Source organism: Cnephaeus nilssonii (assembly GCF_951640355.1).
Source record: "Cnephaeus nilssonii genome assembly, chromosome: 4".
Taxonomy (NCBI): domain Eukaryota; kingdom Metazoa; phylum Chordata; class Mammalia; order Chiroptera; family Vespertilionidae; genus Cnephaeus; species Cnephaeus nilssonii.
Window position 1 is genome coordinate 56,147,722 of NC_137075.1, and position 12,122 is coordinate 56,159,843.

The 12,122-nt window shown below is 40.0% G+C and overlaps 1 protein-coding gene across 2 annotated transcripts in view; it reads right to left on the reverse strand.

The window, feature by feature from the left end:
• Positions 1-1,537: 1,537 nt before the first annotated feature.
• Positions 1,538-12,122, reverse strand: part of RAB27A (RAB27A, member RAS oncogene family) — a 70,419-nt gene continuing 59,834 nt past the window's right edge. For both annotated transcript variants that reach the window (XM_079767991.1, XM_079767990.1), the window contains one exon: positions 1,538-4,263. In XM_079767991.1, coding sequence (XP_079624117.1) covers positions 4,065-4,263 — 199 coding nt within the window. In that variant the 3' untranslated portion in view covers positions 1,538-4,064. The remainder of the gene's footprint in view (positions 4,264-12,122) is intronic.

A 12,122-nucleotide genomic window follows, 5' to 3' on the forward strand; every position in this document is an offset into this window, starting at 1 on the left:
GGGGAAAGGAAGAAAGGGAAAGAGAGAAAGAGGATTGGAGAGAGGGAAAGAAGATGAGAGAGAGGGAAGGAAGGGGGAGAGAGAGAGACGTGTTCGTTATATTTTATCCAGCTACTTAAGTGTTGTATAGTGGGAGTTTTTCAGTTATATAGTCTCTATTATATAGCCAGCTTGCTCAAAATAGAAGACCTGGAGATACCATATAGAGATTTTCCATTTACAAAAATGCCCCCAAAAAACCATTCCTTATTGAACATTTCTTAAATAGATTAACTATCTTAACATGAACTTCAAAAGATCAGAATGTACTTCTTAGTTTTCCTAATGTCTCATAATAAACCAATATGGATTTATTATTTGTGAGCATTTCTAAACATTATTGAAGCTGTTTTTATTTTCAAATTCTACCCTCGTTGAACATTCACAGTGACTCCTATTTTGAAAACTCTTTTACTTGACCTTGCTGCCTCTGAAGTACTTCATTCAATCAACCAATAACCATTTGAGTATCTAATGTGCACCAGGCACTTTTCTGGGTAGTGGCAAAACAATTTTGGAGCTTATATCTTAGTAGATGGAGACAAAGATATACCAGGTGGTGATGAAGAACATGTACAAAAGCAAAGCTGGATAACAGGTCAGGAAGTAACAATCTGGTTGGGGCCGGAGCGACAGGAGCAACTACTATTTTTCCCCCTTAGCATTTTATTGAAGCAACTACTATTTTATAGAAGGTGGGCAGTGAAGTCCTTTTGGACAAGGTGACATCGGAACACCTTTAAAGGATGGGAGAGAGAGAGCCATGCAGATATATGGAAGACTAGCTACCCAGACAGAGAGAACTGCCAATATTCCTGAGGCAGGAGCACACTTGTCTGCTCCAAAGCCAGTGTACCTGCAGAGGAGTGAGTGAGTGAAATAAGGTCAGAGAGTCCATCTCCCCACATATTCCCTCCTCATCCAATCAATTGCTATAATCTTCCCAATGCCTCTTGAATCCATCTCTCAGACTTGGTCTTTGTTTAGGCCCTTACCATCCTTGTTTAGTTCATCTAAGACTGGCTAGTACAACACTTCCCACATGATATGTGCTCTACAAATGTTTGATGTAACATATTTGGCTTACTTTCTCCAGAACATGTTGTCTTGGTTGGCCACTCATCAAGGACCTGATGGAAATTGTGCCCCTGGATTTGGTTTCCTTTAGTATTATGACCTCTGGTTTGAAACAATGTGATGGGAAATGAAGTTACACTCACATACAAACTTGAGAGACTAGACCACTATCCTATATAATAAAGAGGTAATATACAAACTGACTATCACACCCTCGCACAAGATGGCCACCCCCATGTGGTCACAAGATGGCCACCACAAGATGGCCGGCAGGGGAGGGCAGTTGGGGGTGACCAGGCCTGCAGGGGAGGGAGGGCAGTTGGGGGGGACCAGGCCAGCAGGGGAGGGCAGTTGGGTGCGATTGGGCCGGCAGGGGAGCAGTTAGGTGTCGATCACTCTGGCAGGGGAGTGGTTAGGGGGTGATCAGGCTGGCAGGCAAAAGCGGTTAGGGGCAATCAGGCAGGCAGGCAGGCAGGCATGCAAGTGGTTGGGAGCCAGCAGTCCTGGATTGTGAGAGGGATGTCCGAGATTGGAGAGGGTGCAGGCTGGGCTGAGGGACACCCCCTGCCGGTGCACGAATTTCGTGCACCAGGCCTCTAGTCTATAATGATAAAATTAGACCAGCTAGCTGAACAACCTTCTGGATATCATTCCAGACATCCTTACTGATGAAGCTTTGGGATCCCTGTGGGATTGGGCCTAAACCAGCAGTCGGACATCCCCCAAGAGGTCCAGGATTGTGAAAGGGTGCTGGCCAGGCTGAGGGACTACCCCCCTGTGCATGAATTTCATGCACCGGGCCTCTAGATTTATTATAAGCTCAATTGGCACAATGCTCACTGAAGATACAATTCACTTTTACACAGACTTACAAATAGAAAAAATACATTGACTCACAAAAATATGGCACTTCAATAACAAATTTAAACAAAGGATTTCCAAAGAGAATACAGATTATTTATTTCAATAATTAAAGACAGTTCATGTATGTGCACTGTATCAGGTATACACATTTTAATTGTATATTATGTTTAAGGCCAATAGGATCTGTGGCTAATTGCTCATTTGGTTCTTAAAAAAAAACAAAACAGAAACATACAAAATTGTCTTCTTTTTAACTATACAAACAGACCATATAAAATGTTCCCTGATATGTAAATGTAAAAATATGATTTACTCCATTGACATCTTATGGCAACTTGAGAAGGTACCACTGTGAACATGACTCTGCCCTTGAAGTGTCTGAATCTTTCCTCACCAGAATATACAATTCAAATGCATAGGACACAATGGCTTCTTTAGGGTTTAAAAGAAGTTCTCATTTTAAGGACAGAAATACATAACATCTTAGTAACCACAGCTAAGTTTTTTAAGGGAGTTGTGGCAAAAATAAACAAACAAAACAAAACAGGATAGGTACTCAACAAAAAGCCATTTGAAAATAATCATGTAAAAGCAATTACTTTCCAAAAAAGTTGTATTTTTCTAATTACACTTTGCCAAACATTTGCTACCACAACATACATTTATATTTTATTTTATGTAAATCCATTTATTTAAATTATAATGTATTGTTCTCTAAATAGTTATTAAACTTTTTGGACATTTTAATCTATTTAAACCACTTTAATAAATAAGAATTGTCCCCTTTGACCTTTATAAACTGCCACAAAGCACATTTTAAAATAATCTTTAATTGGGTATAAAGACACTGGCAATGTAGAAGAATATGTGACCTTGGCAAGACCCAGCAAATACAGATGCCCCTGATCTCAGTGAAAAATACAGGCTGTAGAACACTTTATTTTTCTTATATTGAGCTAGAATACAAATGTAACCACTTAAATATAAACATCTATCATCCAGTAAATAGCAAAAGGACATTTTACATCATTAAAAACGAATTCCTTCAATTCTGCCAATGTAAAAATAAAACAAGTTGCAAAGATCAACAATCCAGAGCCTGATGGTGAAGACAGAAGACTGGTAGTTCACATGCCAATTGAAAGTGTGGTCTGAGGACACCAGACCAACATTATAAATATGAAGAAAAAGAAACTAAATATTTATTTATTACAAACAACTTAGCATAAGCACCAGCTATGTTCAGATGTGGCCAGCGTGTAGGCCAAGTATAAATGCTAAGATCACAGTGAACTAAAGCCATGACAATCTAGTTCTCTGTCCCTTCTATCAAACCTTAAGAGCAATGGGAATACAGCAGCCTGACTGGGCATTAAGCCCCACCTCAGTTGTTCCTGCTATATGAAGCCACCCCTACCCTCAGCCCCAATCCCGTTCCCACAAACAAGAATCACAGTTAGTACGTAACTGATTGATCCAGTGTATCCAGGGTCTATAGATATGGTCATAATTTGTCCAATATTCATTTTAAAGAGAATGCTTACATGAATTAATATTTGAGGACACTGAACCCAATGTTTGTGCATATTCTTGTTTAATATTCAAGGGGTTTAGATAGATGGCGTTTTAGAAGGTCACCTACAGTACAAGTAGGATATTTTCATTTGGGTTAAAGACTGGTGGTTTTATAATTGCATCTAAGATCTCGAATGTGAGACACTGGGCCGATCTGTGTTAAGGCAGGTGACGATATCTTCACTCATTCTTCATAATAAACACACTCTTCTGTAGCTACAAAATCCCAAATCCTTGAATGATTTACTGCCATAGGCTAAGTAAGGTTTTATAAGGCACTTTTGGCTATGTGCAATATTCCTCCTAACTCTCAGGCTGAATCTTAAAGAAATGTTTAAAAAGCTGCGGCAAATTGATTTTAAAACTGGATGCTTTATTGATTGGTCTCATCGGGATAGTGAGAGGGACCTGTACACAATGCCCGTTCACCTCTCTCTGTGCCGTGTGTCACCCATAGAGGAGACTGCAGACGCGGGCCACTCAAATCATTGTGGAGCGCACTGGACTTTTCAACAGCCACATGCCCCCTTCGGCTTCCCTTCACTTATCTGGTCCGCAGAGGGGTGGCCATTGGGCCGCACCACTCCTTCAGGGATCCAGGACTTGTCCACACACCGCTCCATCCGCTTCATTATCAGGTCCAGGAGCGTCTCGATCGCTTCGCTTATGTTTGTCCCGTTGGCAGCGCTCGTTTCAAAGTAGGGGATTCTGGAAGACAGAGAGACAACTCAGAGAATGACTTGTAGAGGGAAAGGACTTATCAAAGGAAAGGCTTTGCCCTTGATAATGCAACTTATAAAACAGAGTACAAATGTGCAAGGCAACAAAAGCATTTTACTGCCCTGGCCAGTTTGGCTCGGTGGATAGACAATGGGCTTGCAGACTGAGGGTGCTGGGTTCAATTCCCGTCAAGGGCACAGACCTGGGTTGCAGGCTCAATCCCCGGCCTTGGTTGGGGCACAAGCGTGAGGTAACCAATTGATGTGTCTCTCTCACATTGATGTTTCTCTCTCTCTGTCTCTCCCCATCCTCCCTCCCTTCCACTCTAAAAATCAATGGGAAAATATCCTCAGGTGAGAATTAACAAAACAAAAGCATTTTACTACTATAGGATACATTAAAAAGTGAAAAAGACTGTCCTGGATAGTGTGGCTCATTGCTTGGACATCGTCCCATACACCAAACGGTTGCCCATTCAATTTCAGATCAGAGCACATGCTGGGTTGCAGGCTCAACCCCTCACCCCTCATAGGGGGCATGCAGGAGGCAGCCATGGATATTCTCTCTCTCTCTCTCTCTCTCTCTCTCTCTCTCTCTCTCTCTCAGCCATGGATTCTCTCTCTCGTTCTCTCTTTCTTTCTCTTTCTCTTTCTCTCTCTCTCTCTCTCTCTCTCTCTCTCTCTCTCTCTCTCTCTCTCCCTCTTCCTTCCTAAAAATCAATAAAAATATTTTAAGTTTAAAAAAAAATCAAATAACACTGCATTCCTAATAGAGATGTAAAACTTCTGAAAGTTTTTATTACCATTTTACAAATATTAAACTGTGGCCCAGAAAGACGAAGTAACTTGCCCCATTTCACAATGCCAGAAAGGAAGAGAGCTGGTAGTGGGATCCACAGCTGTTTGGTTCCAGTAACCAACTTAGTCATAGGCTCTACTTGTTCCAAACTTATATACATTATATGGGGATTTCCAAAACAGGTAAATCTCTTCTACTTGCTGCACATTGGGGAGCGGGGGGTCGGGGGGGGGGGGGGGGGACTGCATTAGAGAGAAATGAGAGGTCACTGGCTGTGTCTGCCAAACGCTTTGCTGCCTGTCAACTCCAGGTGGTATTCCTGCACCAGCCACTTGCAGACATTCTGAATTCTGCATCTCAGAGTTCCTCAAGGGTATCTATCTTAAGTGTGCTTATTTTGTTATCCAAAGGCCTGTGGTATATGTATAATTTTTAAGTAACTCACAAAGCATTATTTCAAAGCTATAAGGCTTCTTTTCACATAATCTCTTGTTGGCCACCCTTTATACATTTGAATTAATCTTTACCACAGAATTAATCAACTGCCAAATTCTTCCTGCTTCTTAATAAAGCCATGAAAATAATAATCTAATTGTATTTCCTCAAACTGTTGATTTCATTTCTACCACTTAATAAGGAATCTGATCAAAATGATCTCTGATGTAAAAAACTCCGAAAAGAAAATTGTTTTAGCACCTCAGAGAGAGTCCTGCAACTGAATTCAGTAAAATATTTCTTACATTTATAGGGACTTTAAAATCGTCCACTATTACTTTTCTTAAAGAATGTCTTTGTTTTCCTGTGTTCTCCTAGCATCTTAAGGCTACATTAATGACTCTGATTACAATTTCAGTTACTCTTGTATTATTTCCTGGCTAGAAGCAGCTTCCACATGAGAACTTTTACAGTTTCCTTTTAAAACCTTCTTTGTGCTTTTACAGATGTTTGCAGAACTGTTCTACTTCTTATGTCACTACAAGTAGTGTTGGAGAGTGGGAATTTTTGAGCATGCTTCCAGAGAGGCCGTGGACTATGCCTCAGATAGAATTGTCAGTGCTGACACCAGGCCAGGCCTTGAGATAGGGACTCATGGCCCCTTCCCAGCACGTAGGCCTTCTTTCACAGAACACTGTCAGCTTTCTGGAGAACAGGATGACCCTGTGAATAACATGGTCGTCATTGGCATGATCCTGACGTTGCTTGGGAAAAACTGTTTTGTCTTGGGTTACTTGTTCTGCAAAAACCGGATGTGGTTAATGTGCTTAAAAGCGGTCCTACACAAAGGGTCGCTGCTGCTCTCTGGTCTCCCTGCGTGGAGAATGGCAGAGCAGTCGCCGGGTCGCCCGGCTAATAAAGACTCCCTAAATTTTAATTTGGTCTGGGCTCCAGTGGTCATTCACTTGCATCCGCTCCACAACAGTAGGTTAGGGTGTTCATGTGTAGGGATAGAAGGCTATTTCTCCATTGTGATTCCCCAAAGCGCTATCTTACTGCACACTTCCTATAGGAGCTATAACTTGACCTCGGCAATTCTCTCCTGTTCTAGTATAGCTTCTAAAAACTGAGTAAGAAACTATGATTTCATTTGAGTATTTCTCTACCCATCTCTAAATTCTGCAAGACATGGTTGCTGCAATGATTCTCCCATGCCCACATTGATAGCCCTTCATATGCTGACTCTAAAATATCTTGATCAGAGAAGGGTCTACCAGGAAAATTACATGGTCTCAGTGGTTTTTTAAACCACTGCTTATCTATGACTTTCGTTACTGTCAGTCTTTTTTTCTCCCTCTTTATCTGTCACCTTATCCACAAAATGAAGATAATACATATTTTCTAACCCCCGGGTCTCATGCAATATTTGATTACCAAGTGTTAAGAGAACACCCTTTATGTGGACTCAATAAATAATTATTCATCAAGTACCTATGATGTTATTGAACTAAGTCCGAGGGAGAGTTTGTGATGTTGCCATTGTTACAGAAATTGAATTTGGGATTGAGAGGTCTCAAAACTTAAATACTTACATTTTCTTCTTCTCAATTATGCCCATGAAGAATAATTTAATGTCTACAGAACATTTCTTATACTTAAGGGGAAGACCTGCTCACTCTATTGCGATTTAGAAATATACTGTTTCATGGAAAGGCAACTGAAAAATGATTCCCTCCCTCCAAGAATAATAGACTGAAATTGAAAATACCAAAAAAAAAGTAGTTGAATAGTAAACTTCTTGTAAATACTAGTCATGATAATGTACATCTAATTTTTAAAATCTGCACAAATCTATAATAATAAAAGCATAATATACTAATTAGACTGGGCAGCTGAACACCTTCCAGACGACCTTCCAGATAAAGCCAGGGCTGTGAGGGCTGAGTCCCTTGCACGAATTTCGTGCATTGGACCTCTAGTTCAATTATAAATATCTTTCCAACTCTAGCCTTCTCACATTCACAGAATGTCTCAACTGAATCTCCTTAAACTCTTTTTACTTTCCATAGTTTCTTCCCTTTCAGCTCCTGAAAATTACCTCACAGTCACTTCGAAGGCATATATGAAAAAACATAGTTGAAAGTACTTTTAAAAACTAGAAAACCTAGGTGTAGAAATTACAGACAATTTGGACAACGGTCAGGAGCCATAACATCTAGAGTCAGGCTTCCTGGAGACAAATCTAGTAACACTTGTTACCAACTGTGTAACACAGGCAAGCTATTCATCTCTGTGCCTCAGCTGCTTCGTCTGTAAAACTAGATAATATCAGGATCTTCTTATAAGGATTAAGTGAGTTGACTTTAAAGCACTTACTATAATAATAATAGTAGTAGTAATTAGCTACCCTTTTTTCTCCAAAATATAAGGGTATCTGGTATCAAGAATTAGCCAATCAGCTGCAACCTTATCATACGATGTGACCAAGGTCTTTTTTGTAAGACCTGTATATTTATGGTTCAAGGCAGGGCATTCATCCTTGTGGCTACTGCTGTGTTGGGCGGTTGTCATTTTTTAAATTTGGCGATCTACAGGAAAAGAGGTCAGTGCCCTTGACTAAATTTGATATCTGGGACCAGGCCTTCCTGCATCGGGATGGCTCACTCAGACTTACCTGTCCCAGCCAAAGTGCTCTGAAGCACTTGCCTCCCTTCACTCCTCAAACACCGCGTTCCCCCAAGTGGCCATCACTAAATGCTGACAGAAAATGGACCTTGCTTTATTGATTAATATAAATGACGGATGCCTCTAGCAGCGCTGTGAGCTATTGTCTAATGTTTACTAACTTAAGCAAATATTTGATTGGTAGTATTTCAGGGTATATGAGTTAAGATGTATATTTCAAGTCTCTCATATTAAAAGATGTACAATATTAACTAGATGTAGTTTAGATTTATAACCCCAAATTCAAGTAACAAACTTATACCCTTCAATTAAAAGTTCATTTCCCTGCCCTTGTAATCTCCAGGTCATGTGATCAGGAGTCAGGTTAACAACCTGAAAATCTTTTGACAGATCATTCAAGTCTTCTGAGCAATTAGGGCAACGCGGGTTTTATTTCTATGGGAATAAAATACTAGAGCTCACTCCTCTCCACTCTCAGCTCTTTGAACTGCCAGACAAGAAGCAAACCAGATGAGATCCATAGAGAAGACCCTGAAGTAAGACTTTCCTTCCATAATAAAATGATGCCTCAGAGACAGAAATGTGCCTTGTGCTCACATTTGAAAGCTGGACTTCTCAGCTTGTCTTAAGGGCATAGAAAGTTTAGTGGATGGAGTTAATAATATCTTTATGTGCATATCTTCTTGGTGTTGACTTTTAGAAGGCATTTGAGGTGCTTAATCTGAACACTTCCCTGTATCTGTAAAGAGGAGTAACCGTGGCTCATGGGTCACGGTAAGGAGGCAATGAGATAATACAATGTAAAGGGCTTAGCATAAGCCTAGCATCCATCAAACGCTCAATAAAAGTTCATCTAATGAGGTTTTCTCTAAAAATAATGTTCTGTTTTTCCTAAAATATGGTAGGCAAAAGTTTAGTAATCTTAAATTCAAGAGGATCAGTTGTTCTTTTTTTTTAACCATAGAAAGGATAGTATTGTTCCTTCTCTCCACATGGTGGCGCTAATATAGCATTACCAGGCAGCAGTATCTCCAAACCTTTGGGGAAAAAATCTGTGCCGCTAATGGTGATATCAATCTGTAAATGACCATTTAATGGCCATTTGGAACACATGCAGAACACCAATCCAGTGTGCTTTTAAAAAATAGATGAATCACAAATTTCAAAATGAAATGAAGTAAAATAAAATACACAAAATGGCAAACAGCTTCAAATCAATGGGAGCATTATCACTTGCCGGTTTTCAGTAAGATATCTATATCCCTAGCTCATGCCATAGATTAAGACCCACATCTAACTGGTTGCTTTTCTATTATTTATTTCCAAAAAAATAGAAGATTCGTTTCCAGTCAGAATTTTTCAGAAATAAAAGCAAGTGCATTTGATAATTCTCCCAAATGGTTCTAGATATTTGGCTCACATGTGGATCAGAAATTAAGGAGAAATTTTTCACTAAAGTAGGAAATAAAGTCTCATACTTTCATAATCTTTTGGATGCTAAATGAATAAGCTAGTATAGTCAATAAGCAATGTTCAACCTTTCTCAACTCATGGCACATGTAATCTACTAAAATTCTGTGGCACACCAAAAAATGTATTTTTTGCCGATCTGACAAAAATAGGTATAATTTTTACTAATTTACCAACAAAAGATAGTAATTACCTACCCTTTTTACTCCAAAGGGATTTTTAAAACTATTTTTATTTGTTTTAAATATGTCTTTATTGATTTCGGAGAGGAAGGAAGAGGGAGAGATATAAACATCAATGATGAAAGAGGATCATCAATCAGCTGCCTCCCACACACCTCCTACTGGGGATTGAGTAAAACAACCCAGGCATGTGCCCTGAATGGGAATCAAACCATGATCTCCTGGGTCATAGGTCAATGTTCAACCACTGAACCATAACAGCCAGGCTCCAAAACGATTTTTTTTAAAAAATCAGGTGCCTATACTTGTATATAAAGATTTCTGGTACCAAGAATTAACCAATCATATGAAACTTTATTATGCAATGTAACCAATTAGATACAACTCTATTATATGACCTATATTTATGGCGCAAGACAGGATATTCGCACAGAATGGCTATTGTTGTGTTGACTGTTGTCCTTTTTTATTTGACAATCTAGGGGGAAAGAGGTCAGTGCTCCTAACTAAACAGGTATTGCACGTTTTAAATCCTTGCGGCACACCAGGTGAAAATCGCTGCAGTAAAGGGCTGGGGTGTGGACTGTCCAGCCTGGGAGATTGTGCCAAATGAGCTCTAGATCTTGTACTGACTTGTGTGGGGCTCTGGAAATTGTCTTGTGTGTTTAGTTGCAGCTGATGTATGTGGTTTTAAAACATGCCCAATGATACATCATTAATTTATTTCTCAAACAAAGGAAGGATGTCATCCAATTAGCAAAGCATCAAACTACTAGAGATCAAGCTATTCATACCCCATTTCCTCTAGTTCAAGCTAGATAGACACGGAGTGTTCTGCTGAGCTAAACCACTTGAAATTCCAGAAATGGTCTGTACTCATATTATTAATGTGGTAAATAAATGTTTTTAAAGTCATCCTTCATTCCAGAAATTCTTGAGCACCTTCCTCATCAATAGCCAACAGCCTTCAATGGGAAAACAAGTTGTTTTAATTTTGCAGCCCCTGAAAGTGTAAACCTTAAAAGTTCCTGTCACACACTAAAAAAAAATTGTAGCTATATGTGGTGATGAGTGTTAACTACACTTATTTTGGTAATCATTTTGCAATATATACACACATCAAATCATTAAAACTCATACAGCATTATATGTCAATTATCTCAATGTTTAAACATTTGCTGCCTATTTCTTGGCACAGCACATGAAATACGTACATTCAATTATCATGCTCTCATCGCATTCACAATTTTCTTTATTTTCCTCAACTCTGAATCAAGGACAGAGTCTTCTAACGACCACCGACTACCCTCTGTAAGTAAAGCAGAGTGTGGGAGGGAATTTAGGGGCAACCAGAGTAAAGTCCTTGCCTGCCCACTGCAGCCGGTGCTCCCTCCGTACCAACCCTAGTGTCCCCCCCAATCTATATCACAGCTGGTGCAATTAACTGTGTGAGAAAAAGAAAAAACGCTTTTTCTTTTTAGCATAGCTTTTCCAATGAGAAGTCATTGAGCACGTTACCCTCACCCATGCATGGCATCAGTAGACAAGTGCTTTCTATTCTGTGCATAAGTGTTCTGTCCAGCTATTTGTCAAGGAACATATAAGCCAGCATGCACACCTGACAGTAACTTGGCATCTACACCAGTGGTTCTCAGCGTGCCGTCCTCAACCACCACCACCAGCAGCATCTGGAAATCAATTACAAATGTATATTTGGGGGCTTCGGCCCCGATCTACCAAATCAGAAATGGTGGGACACAGCTCTCAGGTGATTCTGATGCACACTAAAGCTTGAGCTCCAACAGCATCACCGACAAGAGGCATGTTGGCAATGCTGCTCTCTCCTACTATCTTTGTCACTGACTTTGAGGCTATTCTTTGTGTGCTGTGTGTGTTAATCCTCACCTGAGGGTAATTTCCCATTGACTTTTAAGAGAATGAAAGGGAGGGAGGGAGAGAAGGAAGGAGAGAGGGAGAGAAAAACATCAATGTGAGAGAGAGGCATCAATGAGTTGCCCCCACATATCCCCAGGGTGGGGAATCAAACCCTAAACCCAGGTACAGGTCCTTGACCAGGAAATTGAACCCCTAACCCTTTGGTTCACCAGTCATGCTCTAACCACTGAAAAACACAGGCCAGGGCTTTGTAACTATTCTTATGTTTCAGCAACAGTATGACTTGTAATAGTTTTTACTGGCAGGACTAAAAATTTGAACAAACCTCTGTTTTGTTCTCTCCTCTGACTTCAATGACAATATTATTCGATGTAGCCTACT